At 34.6% G+C, this 23,929-nt stretch overlaps 1 protein-coding gene across 7 annotated transcripts in view; it reads left to right on the top strand.

Annotated features, from left to right (window-relative positions):
• Positions 1–23,929, top strand: part of SS18 (SS18 subunit of BAF chromatin remodeling complex) — an 89,082-nt gene that overhangs the window by 37,267 nt on the left and 27,886 nt on the right. For all 7 annotated transcript variants that reach the window (XM_042909488.1, XM_042909487.1, XM_042909482.1 and 4 more), the window contains 3 exons: positions 4,015–4,168; positions 8,035–8,256; positions 23,635–23,802. In XM_042909488.1, coding sequence (XP_042765422.1) covers positions 4,015–4,168; positions 8,035–8,256; positions 23,635–23,802 — 544 coding nt within the window. The remainder of the gene's footprint in view (positions 1–4,014; positions 4,169–8,034; positions 8,257–23,634; positions 23,803–23,929) is intronic.

Here is a 23,929-nt window from a genome sequence, read left to right as displayed (position 1 = left end):
TCTTATTTTTTCTGACTACTTTTAAGATTTTCTCTGACTTTGGTTTTTAAGACTTTGACTCGGATATCATTTTCTTCATATTCTGGTGAGGTTTATAGAACTTCGCATGTCTGCTTAGAGACTTGTGTTAGCTTTGGAAAATTTTTGACTGGTATTTTTCAAATATTGCCTAAGATTCATTTACTCTGCTTTTCTAACTCCAGTTAGATGTGTGTTAAACCATTGTAGCATGTTGTACATGTCTTTATGCTTTTATTTTTTTAATGTTCGTGCCTTTATGTTTCTTGGTGTGTCATCTTTTTTATACATTTCTTTCAGTTTACCAATCTTCTATTTTGCTGTTTCTAAACTAGTGAGTTCTTAATTTCATTGATTGTATATTCCAGTTCGGAATTTCCATTTGACTTTTCTAAGAATTCTAGTACTTTGCTGAAATTCTCCGTCTATCCTTTTTCTTTTTTAACCACTGAGCATATCAGTCGGTTATTTTAAGGTCTCTCAGATAACTCCAAAATATGAATGACCTGGGTGTCTTTTTCTGTGTTCTGTTATTTCTTTTAGTTGTTCATCTATTCTTTTTTTTTTTTTTTACAAAAATTTGAGATAAAATTCACATAACATGAAATTCACCATTTTAACTTTTTGAAGAATACAATTCATTGGTTTTTAGTATATTCATAGTGCTATCCGACCATCACCACTGTCTAATTCCAAAACATTTTCATCAACTCAAAAAGAAACCTCATAAATGTGGGCATTCAATCCTAGTTTTCCCTCTGTCCATTCCCTGGTAACATCTAATTAGTCTACATTCTTTCTCTCTGGATTTACCTATTTTGGATATTTCATATAAATGGAATTATACAGATGTGTGGCCTTTTGAGTCTGACTTCTTTCACTTAGCATAATGTTTTCAAGATTCATCTATGTTGTATGTTGAAGTATGTTGAAGTATTGATACTTCATTTCATTTGTGGCTGAATAGTATTCCATTGTATGAATGTTTTTGTTTATCATTTAATAGACATTTGAGTTGTTTCTGAGTTTTTTGGTTTTTTTCGTTTGTTTGGCTATTATGAATAATGCTACCATGACATTTGCGTGCAAGTTTTGTGTGACTGTGTGTCGTCAGTTCTCTTGGGTCTATACCAGAAGTGGGGTTGCTGTGTCATATGGTAACTCTCTGTTTAACTTTTTGAGGAATTGCCAAATTGTTTTCCATAGTGGCTGCACCCCTTACAATCCTGCCAGCATGTATGAGTTTCATTTTTTCCACATTCTTGCCAACCCTTGTTACTTTCTGTGGTTTTAAAAAAAAATTATAGCCATCCTAATGAGTATTGTCCGTTTATTCTTGTTTTTGGAATGCTTTGTAACTTTTCATTGAATGCCAGACTTAATGAATGAACAGTTGTGGAGCTCTACTTGGTGTTATCTAATTCCAAAGAGAGTTAAGTCTTCCTTTGGAAGGTGAAGTACTTAGAGTACCTTGAGTACTGAGCGTTGTCTATAAGAGTTGTTAGGGCTGATGTTTTGACCTTAATCTAAGAAGAGCCTTTTTTGAAGTCTCAACAGAGAGCTTGCGTTATTTACAAAGGCCTTTCTGACTTGGTAGGGACTACTGCCAGTCTTTTGTTTCCCTAGCCCTGGGCAGAAGCTGAAATTTCTGCTCAGCTCGTTAGCCTCTTAACTGCTGTTCTATGCTAGTTTTTGTGAATTTTCATCCTGTTTGTGGTTCTTCCACTCTGGGATTTTGTTCTTCAGGTTCTAGCTTTCTGATAGTCCAGAATTCCTCCTCCTTCTCAGTCCAGTAGGGCTGCCGCCTCTGCTCGGGCTCTGTTTTCTTGTTACACAGCAAAGTTAGGGAAAAAGCCAAGGTGTTTGGAGGAGCTGATCTTCTGTGCTTCCCTTCTTTCAAGAGTTGTAGCCCCTCCTGTTTCTCTCTGTGTAGATTGCTCTTCAGTGCCTTCAAACAATTTTTACATTTGTGTAGATTTTATAACTTTTATTGGCAAATGGGTTAGTTTGATAGAAGCTACTCTGTTATGATGGGAGCCGTGAATACTGATGTTTCATTAAGTGCGTCGCAAGAAAATGAGAAAGCTCTTACCTATTGAGAGTGAGAACATACATTTTCAGCAGAGAATTTGGACAAGAATATAGAAGGCGGGATTTTTATTTTCAAATGAGAAGAAGGTCACAGTCAGCCATATTTGAAGGATAGTAAAGGATCATTTCAAAGTAAGATATGTGACACTGAGTTGATGTTTGGCAATTTTTTAAAATTCTGAATGAAGTTATTAAGTGTTTAAAGAATCTGAAGTGGATAAAGAATTTAAAATGAGAATTGAAGAAAAAATATTTAATAAAGAGCAGTTATTTTCTAGATTTAGTAGTAAAGGAACTAAGACTCTGAATTCTATTTATTTACTTATTTGTTTTTAAATTTGTTTTTGAATTTTATTTATTTTAGAAAGAGAGCATGAGTGGGAGAGAGGGGCAGAGGGAAAGAGAGAATCTTACATAAGCTCCATGCTCAGTACAAAGCCTGATGTGGGGCCCCCTCCTGGGCCCGATCCCACAGCCCTAGGATCATGACCTGAGCTGAAATTAAGAGTTGGATGCTCAACTGACTGAGCCATCCAGGCACTCCAAGACTGTGAATTTTAAATGGGTGCTATTAGAGTTGTACTTGGTTATTTGTGTAAATGTTGGTGATGTTAAATGGTTGGCGATTTGAGTATTTACGTGTGATGACTACAAGACAGTGTTTTATCGGTTAAGGGTATCAGAGAGGATTGTGTTCACAAAATCGAGATGGTACAGAAACAGTAACTAAGTAGCCATGTAAAAATGTGGGAGAAGGACACCCGAGTGGCTTAGTTGTTGAGTGTCCAACTTTTGGTTTTGGTTCAGGTCATGATCTCACGGTTTGTGGGATTGAGCCCTGTGTTGGGCTCTGTGCTAGCAGCGCTCAGAGCCTGCTTGGGATTCTCTGTCTCCCTCTCTCTGCCCCTCCCCACTTGCACTCTTTATCAAATTAAATAAATAAACTTAAAAAAATGTGGGAGGAAGAGAATGACTGAAGTATGGGAGCCAACATTATGTTTTTAGAACATAGAGAGGTAGAGAAAGAAGGCAGAAATAGATCTGTAAATAATAGCTCCTTCTCCTCCTGTAGGCTTAAAAATGGGGATTTGGAAAGAAACTAACCATTTGCTTTCTTCACCAAAATATCCCCAAGAAGGGAACCAGGTGTTGCAGACCACCTTGTATCTGTGTTTTTCCTTTCGCCCTTTTGTGAACTCTCAAGGTTAGTCAGTGATTTTCTTCACACTTTCATTAGGAAATTTGCCAAAGGCATCCTTTTGAGGCAGCTGTCTCTGTACCCTTGGAGGCCATCAGTAATGTTTCCGATCTATAGGAGTCGTCGGCACAAAAATGTTGGACTGAACTGAGTCTTCGTAGTTTAAAACATTCCCTTGCCAAAATTTATTTCCCCCTCGAACAGTACAAAGTATATCATATTTAGGGGCTTCCTGTCCTTTTATAAATTTTTGTTACAGTGACTTTTCAGGTAAAATCCATCATTAATAGTAAATATGTCTAAATATATTAATAATGAAAGGAAACTTAATTTTTAAAACATAATTTAAGTAACAACAGTGAACACATTAAAATCCTTGTATATAAACAAATGTGAATTTTGGTATAGAATAATATTTAAAAAATTTATTTTCACTATTGAGATTTTATAAAGTAAAATATACTTTAATTGTGGTGTTCTTTTGGTCTGAGGTGGTCAGAAGGTATCTTCACACTAATGATCTTGTTAAGTTTGGGGGTCATATTAAATTTGATGTAAATAATTTGTTATTAAAATGCATTAGAATAAGTTGAAATGTATTTGTGTTTTTGTTCCTATTTAGTTTAATAGTACAGGCAACTGTTACATGCATCTTTAATATATTAGTCTAACTGTTTCTCTTGTTTTACTAAACTGTCTTCTTTCAGCCACCCACACAGAATATGCCTATGGGTCCTGGAGGGATGAATCAGAGCGGCCCTCCCCCACCTCCACGCTCTCACAACATGCCTTCAGATGGAATGGTAGGTGGGGGTCCTCCTGCACCACACATGCAGAACCAGATGAACGGCCAGATGCCTGGTAAGTTTTTCTCCTCTAAGACATTAACACCAGAGTTGCTTAGCAACTGAAACGACATGGGGGCTCAAGGGATACTAGATTGTTGATGACAAAACTGCTTTGAATGCCCCCGAGTACAAGCTCTCTTAGAGTTTGTTAGCTACAGAGCTACGTGACCTGTATTCAGTGTTTATCAGGCTGCCCTTGGGCTTTGATGTAGCTGACACACAGCATTCCTCTGATGAACAGAACTGGCTAAATTTAGTCTGTCTGAAACTATGCAATACAGCTGGCTTTAGAAGCTTTTTGGAAAAAAAAGGCATTGCGCCATGACTTAAGAATTAAAATCTCTTTATAGATTATAAAGGTATTATAACATTTCCTTGGGTTTTGTATTTACTTAAAAACTTACTGGTCTCAGAAACAGTATTGCTGGAAAAAACACATGAGGAAAAGAAAGAAAACAATCTGTAAAGTGCTAATGTAATATATTTAGTATTTCCACATTGATACTATTGAAGCTGAGTATAAATTTTTACAAATATATATGTTTATGGCATAATATAAATATGGAAATTGATATTAAAGCAAATTTAAAGGAAAAATAATTTCAGATGTTTTAGATAATGAGTTATTCCTTTTACTATTTTTCCGTTCTAAGTTTGGAGCCATTTAGAGTATCTTCCAGGCCGTTGGATGCTTAATTAGTTACCTTTTGCTGATTTGAACTTTTAATCTGAAAAGTATCATTAAACTCTTTTGTTTTTGCAACAATAGCTACAACCCATACCCATAATTCTTGGTGGGTTGTTTTCTTCATTTAATGTGAGAATATTTTTACTTTCTAAAGACAAAGGCTATTTTCATTAACAAAGTATTATACAGATAGCAATAATGAAAGTAAATGAAATAACGAAGCAATTCATTTGTAAAATTAGTAATTAGCATCTTTAGGATTGTCTTGTCTTAGCTGATTGTGTTGGTTGGTAGCATTGGTATCCAGGGACAGTGGGTGTAGAAAATGAAGTAAGGAGAACACAGAGCAAAAGAAGCCAGGTAGCCCGGTTTATAGAAGATGGGTGTGCGATTGATCGTGTAGAAGGGTGATGCTGTTTCAGTGGCTGTCTTCTGTTTCCTTTGGTGGCTTGCCACAGTCCATGGCCCCCATGACCCACACCATGGGAGGGGAGGAATAGGAATAAAGACCTCTAACTACTTGTTATGTTGTAGTCAAGAGGAAACTTCTGGTGAGTCCACATTTAGCTCATCAGGACCTGTTGCTTTTAGAACTGGAAGGGTAGTGCGAGTTAGGAGTTTTGTGACTTTTTATGGTCGTACTGTTAAGTAGAATTTTGACTTCTCCATATAAATTCAAGCTTAAGGCCAGAGAAGCACTTGAACAGCAATGTAATTATTGTTAACGTGACATTTGGGTTTTTGTATAAGGCCATCTGGAGTAGTTACATTCTTTATAAACCAGAGATTTTTCAACTAGTTATGACATAGGTTGTCCAGAACACTGTAGAGCTTTCAAAATAGTCTCTTATAGAGTGTTCTAGTTAGGTGTAGGAGAAATTGGTCCAGTTACTTATGTTTCCTTTATTTAAAACCTGCTTAATAGAGCTTAGCCAACTTTTTTGCGCACACAAATTTGTATCTAGTCTTTCAGTTTCCTATTTTTGTGTTGTTTTTTTGTTATTTTGTAAATCTAAGTCATAGAGCTACTTATATCTTCTTTGATCTTGGTCAGATAACATCAGTTTCAGATTCCTTTTTAAAAATGTTTAACTGATTTGAAAAAAAATAAGATAATGTATGTCTCTGGTACCAAAATCAAAAGGTACCAAACGGTATACAGCCCTTACCTCCAGATACTTTGTTCCAGAGAGTCATTGGTGTCTGGGTATCCTTCAAGAGATAATTCTCTGTATCTAAAACATATGCATATGCACATTCCTTTTTCTTTTGTCTTACTCTTAAAAAAAAAATACAAGTTGTGGCATATATTATGTAGTATTATGTTTAATATTTTTCCCTCTTAAAGATATATCTTAGAGACCATAAGTATATAAAAATATATTTTGGAGACCACTCAGTACATAAAGAGCTGCCTTATGCTTTTGGTGGCTGTATTTCATTCTTTTTCATGGATGCCCCTAATTTATTTGAACTATTCCCTTATAATGAAATACAGGTCATGTCTAATCTTCCGGTATTAAAAACTATGCTGATGTGAACATGCCTGTAAAATAAAAGTAAGTAAACAAGTAAATAAATCCATATGCAGTTTTGCATTCATGGACGTATGCACACGAAGACCTGTATATTTATAGGATAAAGTCCTAGAACTGCAACTACTGTGTGAAAGATATATGCATTTTAAAATATGGTAGTTATTGCCAGGGCACCTGGGTGGTTCAGTCGGTTGAGCATCTGACTTTGGCTCGGGTCATGATCCCATGGCTTGTGAGTTCGAGCCCACGTCGGGTTCTGTGCTGACAGCTCAGAACCTGGAGCCTGCTTCCGATTCTGTTTCCTTCTCTCTCTGCTCACAATCTGTCTGTCTCTCTCAAAACTAAATAAACATTAAAAAAATTAAATAAAATATGGTAGTTATTGCCAAATTGCTCTACATAAAAATAGTACTTATTTATATATTTATATACCTCAACAATGTATGAAATTACTTTTCTTCAGAGATCAAAACTTTGGGTCTTTAGAATCTGAAAAATGAAAAAAGGATCTCATAATTTTAATTGGCCTTTTTATTATAAATGAAGCAGGCAGTCCTCTCATATTTATGTCTCTTTGGTAGTTTTTGTGTGAACTAATCATTCCTGTCCCTGCCATTTTTTTTTTTTTTTTTTTTTTTAACTGCTGGTGGTCTTTTACTTACTTTATATGTTCACGTAATTAGTTCAGTCTGTGATATGTCTTGTAAAAAATTTTTTCCTACTTTTTAATACTTAGTTTCGTTTTGTCTGGTTTAGTCATACTTACATTTTTTATTTTTATGTAGTCTAGTCTAGTTTATCAGTTTTTTATGGCTCTGGGTTTTCTGGCATGCAAGAAGGCTGTTCCACTTCAAGAATATTTTTTAAAAGTTCTTTTTAAAATTCTCTTTCATGGTTTCTTTTCCTCATTTTCTTTTTTAATGTTTAATATTTTACTCATCTGGAACTATTTTTGGTGGAAGGAATGTGGTAGGACTTTTTCCAGATGGCTACTCATTTGTCACACTATTTATTGAATTTCACCACTATTATCATTTACAGAATTAGAAATTTGGGTGTGTTTTTAGACTCTGCTCTGGGTCCATTGACCTGTTAATTCATTTATATGCTAGTACTACACACTTTTCATTACTTCAGCTTTAGAGGCACCTGGGTGGTTCAGTCCATTAAGTGTCTGACTCTTGATTTCGGCTCAGATCATCGTTTCACGATTCATGAGATTGAGCTCTGTGTCGAGCTCTATGCTCTTCGGGCAGAGTCTGCCTGGGGTTCCCTCTCTCTCTGCCCCTACCCCGTTCATGCACACATGCTCTCTCTCAAACTTAAAAATAAATAAATAAAAATAAAAAATTACTTCCACTTTATATGTTTGCTCTCTTGTAAAGCTAGTTGATCATTGCTTTTCTTTTTCAGAATGTTTCTGGCTTCTAAAAGCATTAGTTTCTTAATCTATAAAATGGGAATAAGTTCTACCTCACAGTATTTGCTCTCATTCATGTAATGCATTTACTTTGCTTGCTGTTGATTAAATACTCAAGTTATTGTTTGCTATTGTTATGGTATGCAAAAGAAAATAAAAAGCTCTTTAAAGTACTTTTTAATAGACCATGTGTTTTAACTTTCATATTTGGTTCTGACCACTTTTCTTCAAAGGGCCTAACCATATGCCTATTCAGGGACCGGGACCCAATCAACTCAATATGACAAACAGTTCCATGAACATGCCTTCAAGTAGCCACGGATCCATGGGAGGTTACAACCATTCTGTGCCATCATCACAGAGCGTGCCAGTACAGAATCAGATGACGATGAGTCAAGGGCAGCCAATAGGAAGCTATGGCCCCAGACCAAATATGAATATGCAACCAAACCAAGGTAAATAAGCTTGATATCGTTCTCCACTAGAATGCTATGTTAGCCTTTGAAAGTAAAACAGTTATTTCAAGTTGGTAGCTGATTCTTGAAAATACAGTTTAAAGTAAGTAATGGTCATTCCTATAAAAAAGGAACATTGAACTTGACACTAGTTTAATTGTTTTTGCATTTAGAAGTTAAATTGCTTAATTTAGCTTTTAAGCTTATTTCATGTCTTTTGGACAGTTCATTTGAGATTGTTGTATTTTTATTAAAAAAAATTTTTTTAATAGATGAATAGCCAAACATTTGTTTAGAGCTAGAAGGTTGAGAAAATATAATTTTATCTTAGCAAGTATAAGCTGTTAAACTTTTACTCGATGGTTTTGTTTTTTTTTTTTTTTACTTATTAAGGATATGTTAATTTATATGAATTTCCCTTGATTTTTATGAATGTTTTCTGATGTTGTGTTTCAGCATTAAGAGGTAATTTTAACGTAATTTGTTATTAGAGTTTTCAGTAGAGATGCTGCTGTATTCTTCTGTTCTTAGAATGGGGTGAAGTCTATTAAAGTTTGTTACCAATCTCAGAGAATGAAATTATCATGTTTCTTTTTTAAATATTCTTGTGAATAATAACTAAAAACCAGTAAGTGGCGCTCTCTTCTGCTAATTGCCTGCTAAAACATTTGGCATATTGCCAGCCTAAAGCTATTTCAGTTGCAAAATGTGAGGTTAAGTGTAAGATAGAATTCATATTTGCAAAAAATTTTTCTAGATTTTGATTTTGAAAAACAAAGCACAAAAGTGCACCCAGATAAAGGGAGTTAAGGTTAATTTGTTGATAATTACTTATGATGAAATAATATATATTCTAACACTTAAATAGTAATACAGAAGCTTTTATATTTTTGATGAGATACACTGAAAACAAAGAGAGCCAATATAATAAATTATCAGTGTAGCTTCACAAAAGTGGCACTTGCTCCATTTCTCCCGTCCCCCTCAAGTTGTTTAGTGCCCATGATGGAATTTCTTTTTTTTTTTTTTTTATAAAATTAGGTCAATTAAAGGTTTAGAATAACAGCAAGATCCAGTCAGTGGCAGGTCAGAGGGGAGTTCGGAGGTTTCTCCATACAGTTTGGTTACCAGGAGAGAGAGAGCAAGAAATTTGGTAATGATTCTCACAGCATCTACAGTAATGATGGCACACTATTTAGAAACTGTAATTAAGAAAATGATAGGGTGTTTACAAGAATGGACGTTGCTATAAGATTTGGAGAACAAAAAAATAATGCATATAGCAATGTGCATGTAGAAAATAGTAACTGATTTTTGGAGAAAGGAATTGAGGTTTTTGTAAGAATTTTTTGTTCTAAACGTAGGGACCAACTGTTCTTTTTATTTGTTATTTATTTAAAAAAATTTTGTAATGTGTTTTTATTTTTGAGAGAGAGACAGCGTGTGAGTAGGGGAGGGGTAGAGAGAGAGGGAGACACAGAATCTGAAGCAGGCTCCAGACTGAGTTCTCAGCACAGAGCCTGACATGGGGCTCGAACCCATGAACCGCAAGATCATGACCTGAGCTGAAGTTGGATGCTGAGCCATTCAGGCGCCCCTTTTATTTATTTTTTTGAGACAGAGAAGGCACAAGTGAGCAAGGGGCAGAGAGAGAGAGAGAGAGAGAAAGAGAAAGAAAGAAAGAAACGGGGCTTGCCCGGAGCTCATGTTTTACTCGAAGCAGGCTGGAGGTCACCCCAACTCATGAACTGTGAGATCATGACCTGAGCCAAAGTCAAATGCTTAATGACTGAGCCTCCCAGGCATCTGGGACCAACTATTTTTAAAAATGTCACGTTTTGTATTTGTATTACTAATGTATAGTTTTTCTTTCTACTATAGTAGTTCTATTGCTTTTTGCTTTGTTTGCATAATTTATGAATTTCTTACTAGTCATTTTCTGTATAGTCTGTTTTCTGTGTAGGGATCTGACTTAAAGAAATAAAAGTTATTTTTCAGAAAACAATACGATGGAAATCTGTGAGGAACTTTTCAGTATTTTAAAAGTCTCTTCAGGACAAATAAACTTATCAGTTAAATTTTGATATTTCATATACAAAGAATGCCAAAGAAAATTATAGCTGCCAAAAAAAGAGAGAAAGTTATATGAGCTTGCAGGAATATCTACTTTCTTAATTATGAGTTCCTTGTACGACATTTTAATTCTATGATATCTATTGGATGAAAAAAAATTTTATATGAGTTTTATTTAAAGTTTTAATATTCATTGCACATAAAACATTTTCTTAGCTTAGCTTTCTTAAAACATGAAGCTTAGGCTTCATGTTTTACATTAAAAGTTTTGTTTTGATAAATAGGTGGAAGAAATCAGAGGGGACCACTTTTTAAATAGTTCTTTGAGAAATGCTTAGAAAACATCAAAATCCTATAAAAGGAAACAATTTAACTTTCAGAACTCTTTAACATTTGTTGAGATATTATTAGCTGTTCTTTGAGTTAAAATCAAAATATCGAAATCTTTTGGCTATCCCTGTATTTCTACATACATATTTCTGTATCAAGAGATCTTAGAAAAACTGTTAAATCTACTTACCATTTTTTAAATAATGGGGTTAATTAGTCAAGGAAAAGAAACATTTGTGGGATTTCTTACATTAAACTTCTGTCAAGTGACAAAAAAATGGAAAAAGACTAATGTGGAGAATTTTTATTTTAAAACAGAATAATTAAAAGGCAATTACTATTACATTAATTATTATTTAAGTGACATATTTGGGAGCTTTAACTGACAATGTGGTAGTAGTTTTCTAAACAGAACGTTACAGATCAAAGTCTAGATGCATTTATTCTGATAGCTTTGAAGTGACTTTTGTTTTTCCCTTTTTCTTCCCTTCCTTCTTTCTCTCTCAGCTTTGAAAATGAAATTAAGGGGGGGGGAAGTAACTTGTCTAAAAATGTTGTCATTGTAATTTAGGAGTCTGATGGAAATTAATACAAAGAACAGATAGACATTTATAATTTATCGTTGTGATTGTTTAAAAAAGCAGAGAAGTATTCTGTTAATTTATACTATTAGCTCTAGTATAATAAGGCACATTGTGTACTAGTGTTACAATAAAAGTACTATCTCTAGGAATGAAATTGTAGAATCTTTTGAGCTTCATTAGTTCTTTAAAAGCTGTTTTTAGCTTTTAAATGTTTTACTGAAAAATTAAATCAAATCAGCACAAAGACTGTTATAACTAAAACTTGCAGACCAACGACACAAAATATGTCTTTTCAAAAAGCTACACAAAAAGTTGACCCCATTAAATTTACTAATCGTATATTACTGTGTTCATGGTTAGTAAAAGAAAATTCAGCAGTTAATGTTTTTTTTTTTACTTAAAAAAAAATGCATGTGTAATAATGGCATTGATATTGGTGATTTGTAGTTGATTTGCAGTTTTATACATATCTGTGAATTGAGAAGACTGAAATACTTTTTAATTTAGCAACTAAGTTTATTACTATAGCACAGTATTTTTCTCCGTGTTCTCTTAGAGGGTCTACTACTTCCAGATAAAATGAAAAGTTTAGGAACTTTTTAAGTTGTTTCTTATACTGGTGGCAAAATGTTGTAGTCAATCCAGCATAAACTTTCCTGTGTTATTTTCACTATTATCCAGATAAAAGTTCAGGGATTATTACTTTGAACTTTAAGAATAAGACTTGTATTCAAAGTAAATCACCATCCTCTTACATAATTAGATCTGCTTACTCCTATATACAGCATAAACTTCACTGGAATTCAAATACTTGAATTCACTAGAATTAAAAAAAAAAAAAATGGAGGAAGTGTATCTGTTTTGTTCTAGTTCCTAGAACAATGCCTCAAAGTAGGCATGCAAGATCTGTTTCTTCAGTGAATAGGAAGTAAACCCAAATGTTACATGATGACCTGGAAATACAGAGTTAGTACTTTAAAGATATCTCTTTAATAAAACAAGTGGTATGTTCATTAGAGTATTAAAAGTCAAGTTAGAATAGCAAGGCTTTCTGAAAGTGACCAACAGTTACATTTGGTAGAATCTGCAGCTTTTATTCCCAGGCATTAATATTTGTAGTTTTTCTCATTTAACATCATTTTAGTAATTACACATTCAAATATAAAGAGTTTTCACAGATTACTTTTTGCTAAAACATGTATTTCACAAGTTCTGTGTGGATAATTCTTTAGACTTGGATCCAAATCTTGGCCCAGTAGATTATTGTATGTGGGACCTTTGATGAAATTACTTAATAAGGAAGGTGAAGTGAAATGATGCATATACAAATTCTGATTCAGAATTGTTTGCATAATTTGTATGAAATTAGTTGGTCAGAATAAAAAGCTTTTTAAAAAAATACTTATTTTGAGAGAGAGAGGGAGAGTGTGAGTGGGGGAGGGGCAGAGAGAGAGGGAGAGAGAAAGAATCACAAGCAGGCTCCGTGCTGTCAAAGGCAGCACCTGACACGGGCTCGAAATCACGAACTGTGAGATCATGAAATCAAGAGTTGGATGCTTAACTGACTGAGCCACCCAGGTGCCCCTAAAAAGTATTTTTTTAATAACAACAACAAAAAAATTGAGATAAGTTTATTAGTTGTCTCTTTTAGGCACATCAATTTATTTCTGGTTTTAGTTTTGTTTGAATAATATTAAGAAAGTCCTGATTCACTTAGGTAATAAGTTACAAATGATAATGGTCTAATCTGGACGCTTGATGTTAGAGTACTGGGAAATTTTTATCTCAGTACTTTTATTATGTAAATATGAAGGACAAAGAATATGTATTATCATAGCTGGGAGTGTTATATTTATCTTATTATATTGTGGATTATTGTCTGATAAGAGCTATACCAAGCAGATGTGCTTGAGATGAGCCTAGCACTTAATTGTATATGTGATCATAGTAGTATATTTCTTTGCACCTCTTTATTATCAGTATTTGTAGATCTACCTCATTTTAAAAATAGCATTCATGATATGGATCTAACAATTTATTTAATTAAACCATATCCCTCCCCTTTTTTAAAATATGGATGGTTTTATTGGTTGATTTTTTTTTTTTTAATTAATGTATTTATTTGAGAGAAAGTGCAAGTTGGGAAGGGGCAGAGAGAGGGAAAGAGAGAATCCCAAGCAGGCTCCATGCTGTCAGTGCAGAGCCCTGCGACGTGCGGCTCAATCTCATAAACCATGAGATCATGACTTGAACCAAAACCAGAAATTAGATGCTTAATTGACTGAGCCACCTAGTCGCCCCACCGTATACCCTTTTGATAATGCTTCTAGTCTTTTACTATTATAACTACTTCTGGAACAAACATTTTTGTATATAGATCTTTGTGTACTTAAACAAGAATTTAGTAGAATGAAGTTTAGAAATAAAATTGCTAGGTAAGATACATAAATACTTAAAATGAGAGGCACAAATATTCAGCCCATAGCATTTGCTATTTGCATTTTTTCTGTGAATTGCCTATTGTGTTCTATATTCTGTGATTTGTCTATTTATTACTAATTTGAAGGAGTTCTTTATAGATTAAGGCTAGTCACCCTTTATTTAGTATATATAAACATTTTGGAAGTTTTAGAACACTAGGAATTTAACTTTTTTAAATGACTTGTTCTAGTAATAGGATTCTGAAATGGTAATGTTACTTTTGTGGAAATATGTAGTTATTTATTTAATTATGTCAGGCCTTTTGTTCAGCATTTGTTAAATTCTGGTCCAGATAGACTTAGGTAATAATTATTGCTAAAATGCTTTGGAGGACTCTGCCTGCTTGCTAGTGTGTTAAAACGTCTCAGAAGTCCTACAGTAAAGAAACGGATTTGATTTTGGTTAACACAAGTGTTTCACAAGTATAACACAAGTGGTAACACGAATATTTTTTTTTGGGGGGGGTGCATATCACTGATCAAAAATAGGAACTAATATTCAGCGAGTGCCAGGTATGTATGTATCCAATTTAATCCTCACAATATCCTTGAGGTAGTAGTACTATGATTGTCTTCAGTCCCTGCATGAGAAAACACGTCCTGTAGAAATCTAGGCAGGCCTCGTTTGTGCAGTTCTGGTATGCATGAATTTGAGTTACCACAGTTTGGTTAAATGACACCTTTTACCCAACAGCATGGTTCAGATTTCAGTTATGGTAGATGAGCTGTGAGCCCTTGTATGAAGTACAAACTTAGCTTCTGTCTCTTCAGTTTACGAATCACTGCATAAATAATAGATGACTGTCATAATCAGTGACTATTCATGTCACTTTTAGATGCTGCCAGTGATTGATCGCTGTGTATTTATCAGTTTATGCACATAAAGCAGAGTATATAGCTGTATTGCTTCCTTGGTTCCGAGTTATAAACCTTCATGATATTTTATGAAAGATAGAAGTGTAGTAGGGAAATGAGAAGTAATACTGCTGGAAATGAAATCCAAATCCTTTGTAAATAAAGTTAGACAAGAAATTGCTGACTGGGAATGTTGACACTACTGCCATTTGAGAGACTCTAGATGTGCACTGCAAGTACTTTAGTGAAGGTGAACTCATTGATAACGTGAGAGTACTGGTTGTGATGAAAAGAACGAAGCTGTCCCAAAGAAAGTAAGACTGACAAAATACTTCCTGTTGAAATTCTTGGAGACATTTCATAACATTGAAAGTAGAAAGGATAAAATGTTGGAAGCTGACCCGGACTTAGAAAGGAAGATGACAGTTGGCCAAGTTGTAAAAAAGATGCTAGCTCTGAGAAGTTAGCTGACTGCAAAGTTATGGGGAACGGTTCCTAAGACTGGCCTCACTTGTGACACTGACTGCGAGTTCTGGGGTTCCCTTAAGCACTCTCGGGTTCAGAAATTTACTGGAAAGATGCACAATACTCACTGAAAACTGTTACACTGAAGAATTATGATTTATTATTATTAACATCAACCAAGGGAAAAAGTGCATAGGGAAAAGTCCAGAAGAGGTACCAAACATGGAGGGTCTCTTTCCATGGGAGTCAGGATGCATTGCTCTCCTGGTCCCAATGTGTAACAATATGCACAGAGTATTGCCAGCCAGGGGAGTTCACCTAAGCCTCAGTGTTCAGAGGTTATATTGGGGCTCCATTATGTAGATTTGATTACCCAAGTTATTAATCTTAGTCTACAGTATGTAGTTCTTCTGAGTATGACCCAAAGTCCCTACCCAGGCTCAGGAGCTGTACGAATCCCCAAAATTTAACAAATATAATAAATCTTCAATATGAAAAAAACACTACAACTTTTTTCCTTCCAAATGCAACACAGAAAATTTACAAATGAAGACATTATTTCAAATATTGTATCCCATGGAAATGGCATGTTTGACTTCTAGTTGATTTGAATATGTGAGAATTGTGTGTACACTCATCTCTCTTCACTGTTAAAATTGGTAAATCTATGTAATATTGCTTAATATTGCAGGCTTCTGTTCCGTTTCAGGTGTATGCAGCAATTATATCATAGTTCAGATTATATTAGATATTTGTTTATAATTTGATCACTATTGCTGTCTTGGATGAGTTTTTCAAGGTTGTAATTTTTTCCTCAATGATGACATTTTTCTGGTTATGAAAATAACTAATATTTAATATGAAATATCTGGAAAATACAGAAAAGAGTAAAGTCTAAAAATCACCTACAGTCTTACTCTACAAGTTTTAAGTTACTTTACAGACAAGGTACAGTCCACCTAGGTATAGTAGGTAGACTGTACTTAGGCTCTTTGTAGCAGACGTTTGTTTGAGTACTTGTAATTACATAATTATTTGTAGTATCTGTTTAATTATTTTTTCCTAGACTCTTAAGTTCTATAAAGTCAGGAGCATGTCTTGTTCACTACTTTGTCCTATTTGTTGACCGATAGATAAGCTAGGTTTCCTCATGTCATAACAAATTAGAAAGCTAGCATTCTTCTCTGTGCTATTGTCATCCATCAACTGTCATTCCAGAAATGAACCAAATAAAGAAGTGTCAGTTACTGTCAGATAAAACAGATGACCATCAGTTTACTGAAACCTTTTGGGTTTAGGGGACAAAATCCAGATGAGTTTCTTCAATAGATTATAAACTCAGTTTCATTACATTTTTTATTTAAAGATTTTTTTTTTTTTTTATGTTTATTTACTTTTGAGAGAGAGAGCATGTGTGAGCAGGAGAGGAGCAAAGAGGGAGGGGGAGAGGGAGAATCCCAAGTGGTCTCCTCGCAGTCAGCACAGAGCCGGACACGGGGCTCAATCCCATGAACCAGGAGATCATGACCTAAGCTGAAATTAAGAGTCAAATGCTTAACCCAGGCGCCCCAATGATGCATTTTTTTAAAACTTTATTTTGAATTAATTACAGGTTTATAGGAAGTTACAAAGGTAATACAGAGAGAGCCTATGTGTCTTACCCCAAGCCATCTCTAATCCCTCGCAACCACTGTTACGCTTTCATTTTTATACTTTTGTCATTTTCAGAATGTTATATAAATGGAATCACACAGTATGAGACCTTTAGAGATTCACTTTTTTCACTCAACCTAATTAATATTTTTCCAAGTTGTTGCATGTATCAGTTGTTCATATGTTGGTATTGCTGAGTTAGACTTCCATGGTATGGATATACTGGTTTGTTTAACCCTTGAGGGATATTTTAGTAGTTTCCAATTTTTGGCTTTTTACGTAAAGGTGCGATGTACAATTGTGTACAATTTCGTGTTTCTATTTGCACGAAAGTTTTCCCTTTTTTGGGATAGATACCAGCAGTGCAATTGCTGGGTCACATAGGTATACGTTTAGTTTTTTTAAGAAACTGCCAAACAGATCACTAAAGTAGCTGTACCATTTTAACGTTGCCCCCCAGCAACGTATAAGAGGTCTGCTTCTTCTTTTTTCTTTCTTTCATTTTTATTTTTTATTTTTGAGAGAGAGGGAGCATATGTGTATGCACAAGTGAGGAAGGGGCAGAAGGAGAGGGAGGGAGAGAATCCCAAGCAGGCTCCACACCCAGCACAGAGCCTAGCACTGGGCTCAATCCCAGGACCCTAGGATCATGACTTGAACTGAAACCAAGAGTCGGATGCTTAACTAACTGAGCCACCTAAGTGCCCTGAGAGATCTGCTTTCTCCGAATTCTTGTCAACATTTGGTATTGTCAACATATTTTTTTTTAAATCTTAGCTGTTCTAAAAATGTGAAGTGATATCTCATTGTGGTCTTAATTTGCATTTCCCTAACGGCTGCTGATACTGAACATCTTTTTTGTGTGCTTATTTGCCATCTGTATGTCCTCTTCAGTGAAGTCTCTTCATGTCTTTTGCCTATGTTCTAGTTGGATTGTTTGGTTTTTTACTGCTGAATTTTGAGAAGTCTTTATATATTCTCCTAGGATTAATTTTTAAATTTTCTCCCAATATTTTTTTACATAAAATTCAAACATGCAGGACACTTGAAGGATTGTATCTGTATAGTTGCCACCTGCATTCTACAGTTAGTATTTTACTAAATTTGTTTATTGTCTGTCTGTCCATCTACTAATCCATCAATTGTGTCTTATTTTTCAAAATGCATTTCATAGTAATCTGCAGATATCAATATACTTTACTCGTGAACACTTTAGTCTGCATATCATTAGGACTTAACATTGTAAAATTTTATTTATTTTTAAAATAGTCTTTTTAAGGTAACATGTATATGCAGTGAAATGCATAGATCTTAATTGTATCATTTGATGAGTTTTGATGTATTTATAACACGAATTCCTTATGTTTTTTTTTATAGCTAACACCTTAAGTACTCTATGAGATGCAATCTTACTCCAATTTAAACATTTAAAAAAAAATTTTTTTTAATGTTTATTTTTGAGACAGAGAGAGACAGAGCATGAACGGGGGAGGGTCAGAGAGAGAGGGAGACACAGAATCTGAAGCAGGCTCCAGGCTCTGAGCTGTCAGCACAGAGCCCGACGCGGGGCTCGAACTCACGGACCGTGAGATCATGACCTGAGCTGAAGTTGGACGCCCAACCGACTGAACCACCCAGGCACCCCCCAATTTAAACATTTTATATGAACCATAATCCAGCTTCTTTTATGGTCGAAGTGGATGATTGGTTATTCTTTCTCTTAGAACTCTATCTCATCATGTGGTCCTAAGACTACATGGATTGGAATCACCTGGGGTAGTTGTTAAAAAAAAAGATTTGTGTGCCCTATCCCATACCTGCTAAACCAGAATCTCTAGGAATAAATTTTAGAGATTAAATTTTAACAGATATTCTAAGTCATGCTTATTTATTCCCTCAGAATTTTTCTGGGCAGAGTAATCTCATATGTGCCAAATGGTTTGTAATTTTCCAGCTTTCATGCTAAGTGACACAAAACTATATGTTCTAATGTAGCACATCTCCATGGCTTTCTACTTGGGCTTGTTAGAGTTCCTTTCAGTCGATTATGATAGATGTTTAGCACTGACTTTGTTTTTGAATTATTTATAGTAAAGTCAAAACTATGTATGAGGTCCAACTCTTAAGAAATTGCCTAATGTTTTATTTTTCTGGATTTATTAAGCAACAATACATCCCTTTTCTAACTTTCAATCACCAGAAAGCTAAATGCATACTCTCATTCCCAGACTAGTTTGTAGAGATGCCTATGATTTACAATTATGCTCTTGAGAATCCAGGGTTTCTTGACTCAACACTGTTGACATTTTGAGCTGCATAATTTGTGTGGAGGCCTATCCTATGCCTTGTTGCGATATTTAGCAGTAGATCTGTCCTGTCTCCACTAGGTGGCAGGAGCACCACCACTCATAGCAGTTGTGACCACGTAAAATGTCTCCTGGGGGACAAAATCACGCATGGTCGAAAATCACAGCTTTAAGAAATGGTTAATATGAGGATCTGCATATAAGGATGGTCTGTGTTACTAAGGAAACAGCAACAAGAGTTATTGATACTAGTATGTTTTAATACTTTCATGAAAATTCCTAAAAATTTCATGTTACGGAAAAGTTTATATCTCTTAGTGAACTTTTTTTACTAGCTGATATCTATCATGCTTCTGTTTTTTTTCATTGGCTGCTAGGAAACTCAGCTAAGTTTGTATTAGTTACAGTGACTTTACTAAGTTTGGAGGATTTTATTAGTTACTTGGCTGTTCTTTTGTTTTTGATATTATATCTAAATGCCTTATGAACTATTGAAAACTTGATGAGGACAGATGTACATTGTAGGTATGTAAAAAATTCCGTTCATTTTAAATGGCTATTTAATAGATAGTGGGTTAGCTAATTGAGTTTGCTAGAATACTGGAATTTTTTTCTTGAAAATAAACTGTTAGTAATACCTTCAAATGAGAGCTACAAATGGTTTAGTTTGAGATTGAAAAGTTAAGAACAGTAGTAAAATGTGGTGAAATATGAATAGGAAAATATGCTTGGAGGGCATTACTTAAGCAATTTCATAGTCTAATTCTTATTATAGCATATAGATAGAGGTGGGGTAAAGAAACTTCTTGCATTTTAGGATTTTTATATTACAGTATATTAGTACATATGATACACTATTAGTGTATTATTAGTATAGTAACATCTATAAACTATAGTGTGTGTGTATATATAGATATAGTATATTATGGATAATGTTACCTACTAGAACTGTTATCCTGGGATATATTACATGGGAGAAGTATGATTTGACTTTGGAGAGGAGATATACATAGTGGCTTTAAAGTTGTCATCATTTACTAGCTGTGCAACTCTAGGTAAGATTCTAAATGCTTGTAAACCTTAAATTAAATTTTCTTACCTGTAAAGTGAAGTTGATGATAGTATTACCTGTTTCATAGAGTTTGGGAAAATAAATAGTATACATAAAGCTCTTAGCTTAGTACCTGGCCTGCACTAAGTTCTCATTAACTGTTAGCTGACATTTAACCTTTATTTAAAATCGTTCATAGATTAATTATATGATTTATAGAGTTTTAGTGTATTGGTTTCCATTTGAAGATGTGAATATATGTGTGTGTATACAGAATTTTTAAAAAAATTACATAATCTTAAATTTTTCACAGATTAATTAAAACCTAATGTTATTTTTATAGTTGACTCTAAAAAAATTTTTGACCAGTAACTTAAGATAAAACTAAGTATTAACCATCTCATTGGAACAAAGAATTCCAATGACATAAAATGTGGTGATTTGGGAATATTTTACATATGTTTAAGATACAGCACATTATTTCCATAGAATGTCTGTTACATATGAAACTCAGAATGGAAAGAAATAATATTGTGATGAACATTTGTTATATGTTCTCTTAAAACACTTTTACAAAACATATGGTAGGTAATTAAGACATTAAGATCTTTGTGTATGTAATATCACACTTTGTTGCGCATCTTAGCATCAAAATGATTTATTTAAAAGATGAAGAACAACTTTTAAGCCCTATAGTAATGTGTGATGTCATTGTTTGTAGAAAATGGTTATAATGGACTCATTTTGTAATCTTCCTTCTGTAGTACAGATTTTTACAAGTAATTTTGGTGTAAACTTTTGAGATTCAACTCTCATTTCCATTACTGTCTCAAAGGATGATAGACATTTGCCAGTGTAGCATATTTCATTATCACATGGAAAATAATACTATTCTTAAACAATCAAAGTTGAAGTTCTAATTTTTTTTTTTAATGGGTAAGGCTTCAAGGAAAAAGATGAAAAACAACATGTTTTAGCAATGCTATCCTCCTCCATTCTCTGTGGTTTTAGGTTTGATCCTGACTGATGTGGAGGATCCTCGGAGGGAGGGAAGTGACAAAGAATAAAACGGTGGTGGTAATTGAGCTCTTTGGGATTGGAACTGCTGACAGTCCCAAAAGATAAAGCACAAGTAGCATGGTCTTTTCTATTTGGGGCTTAAGCTGGATTACTTTTCTCCTTTAGAGCAAAGCTTAGAATTTTTTTGTTATTATATCCTTTTGGATTTCCCCCCAGCTATGATGTTTCTGCTTTCTTCCTCCTCTATTTGAAGTTCTGGTTCCAATGCATACTATATGCATTAGTTTTATAGTTGCCTTCTGTGAGACAGGAAGCCTTTAATCAGTGTTGGAGAAGAGAGTCAAAGCAAAACCTTCATTTACTGAAAATGAGTTACAGAAATGCCTAATCATACTGCCTATTAGATTATACCCGCTAGTGTTCAATACTTTATTATATACAAAATATATTTTAAAAATTACAACTTCAGTTAAACTAGTTTCAAGCTTGTGTTTTGTCTGGTTCCCAGTTGGTTATCTTGATCTTTGGATTCCTTAGCTAAAAACTAGAAAATTAGGATCCTTACCTCTGTTAGTTGTTGGTGGTTTACATGAAATAAATATGAAAGTATGTCTGGCAGTGTTAAGTGCATTTAGTGTTAAGTTCTCTTCCCTTCCATTCTCCACCGAGCCATCTTATCCCTACTATAAAGAGTTTATTTCCTTGTTGAAAGAAAAGTCCTAGTGTAGCCTTTGAAAGACTTCTATTTATGATAAAATTAGAGGGAAAGAGGAATTTGAAACAAAGTAGAAGGACAAAAGATGGCAAATAGGAGAAAAAGAGCCCTGATAAATCACTTTAGATAATACAGGTCTTCAAAGTGGAAGAGAGTTAAATTCTTTTTGCTAATGTTGTTGCTGCTTTTATAGGCTAGTAATATGTTTAAAGAGGTAATTGTGTTTTGTTTTTAACTTTTATTTAAATAAACGATGAACTTTTGGCTGTTCTGCGTAATTTCTACTGTACAAGTTTTCTCAGGCCTCTAACCCTTTACTTTTGTCCTTAAATTGTCCGTGAGTCAGTAAAGGAGGAGTACGTAGCTGTTTAAGCAGTAAACTGGGGGATGACTCATATGTACTTCTGAGACAGTAATGGTTATGATGGTAGAATGATGAGTTCTCCATACCATCACTTGACCCAGTGAACCTCTGAGGAGCTGTTTACATTGTTAGGTGGCAACACAGAACTTTATGGCCATTGTTGATTATTTCACGTGATATATTTTTAGTGTTGCCAATGTGATACTATAGCAGTGGTAGTGTGGCTACCTGGATATTGCTTGCTTTGGAGGCTGTAGTTCTTTTTTTTGTTGTTTTGATTTTTTTTCATGTTTATTATTTATTTTTGAGAGAGAGGGTGAGAGAGCACCAGTAGGGGAGGGGCAGAGAGAGAGGGAGTTACCTCCTAATCCAAAGCAGGCTCCAGGCTCTGAGCTGTCAGCACAGAACCCAACGTGGGGCTCACACTCCCTATCCATGAGATCATGATTTGAACCGAAGTTGGATGCTTAACCTACTGAGCCACCCAGGTGCCCCTGGGCACTCTAATTCTGATACCTGACTCTATGGCTTATTACAGTTTTCTGCCTAGGTATTTTTGATTGTGTGTGTGTTAGTACTTACTAAGAAGCACCACAACCCTTTGATTTCAGGAAGACCTTTTTCATTTATAAATCTTATAGATGGAAAAGGGAAAGAAGACCCTTTAAAAATTTAATCCTAAAATTAAAGTTTATGAAATCCGCCAATGTAAATGTATTTATAAATGTGTCGTTTCCCTATCTACCATTATATAATGAAATGAGTGGGAATTGGAAAGGGGGGGAAAAAGGGATGTTCAGAGATTAGGTTTCTTTCCTAATCTGGTTTGACCCCTGCTTTGCTGTGTGATTTTGTGAAGTTTGTTGTGGTATATTTTCTTATATAGCTTAAAGATTTGGGGCGCCTGGGTGGCTCGGTCGGTTGAGCGTCTGACTTCGGCTCAGGTCATGATCTCACAGTTTGTGGGTTCGGGCCCCACATCAGGCTCTGTGCTGACGGCTTAGAGCCTGGAGCCTGCTTCAAATTCTGTGTCTCCCTCTCTCTCTGCTCCTCCCCCGCTCATGCTCTGTCTCTCTCTCCTTCAAAAGTAAATAAAAACATTGAAAAAAAAAATTAAAAAGAAAAAAAAGATTCTGTTTTTCCCAGGAGAATTGTGTAGATAAATATTATGTAGCATATCTTGAAAAATGCATATATTCAGGATGTTTACATATTATATTCACTTTGTTTTTTAAAGAAATTACTAGAACACTCCTTCAGTGGATTTCAGATGAACTACCATGTATTAGTTGTTTTCCCTCGTTTGCAGATTATTTTTGGCATGTGAACTTCAACTGAAAGATTTATTTTTATTGAAGTCAGTTTTCACTATAATACCTTACATATTTTGGGGGTTATATGATAAAATACTTTTGTATTTCTCTTAAGGTATTAAAATTACACGTAAAAAAATTGTGTGCATAATATTTTGTCTCTTTTCAGCTCCAATGATGCATCAGCAGCCTCCTTCTCAACAATACAATATGCCACAGGGAGGTGGGCAGCATTATCAAGGCCAGCAGCCTCCTATGGGAATGATGGGTCAAGTTAACCAAGGCAATCATATGATGGGTCAGAGACAGATTCCTCCTTATAGACCACCTCAACAGGGTAAGATTACATTTGGGAAATTTCCTGCTTAATATAAATAAAACTGTAGTTGAAAGGCTTTACATTTTAATTAACATTTCATATAGGCAAATTCAGGGCTTTGTGTTTCTTGATTTTTAGTATTATT

This window comes from Panthera leo, chromosome D3, assembly GCF_018350215.1.
Source record: "Panthera leo isolate Ple1 chromosome D3, P.leo_Ple1_pat1.1, whole genome shotgun sequence".
In the NCBI taxonomy this organism is placed as follows: Eukaryota; Metazoa; Chordata; class Mammalia; order Carnivora; family Felidae; genus Panthera; species Panthera leo.
The sequence above is the reverse complement of the archived record's forward strand: the minus strand, read 5'-3'. Positions and strand labels throughout refer to the sequence as shown.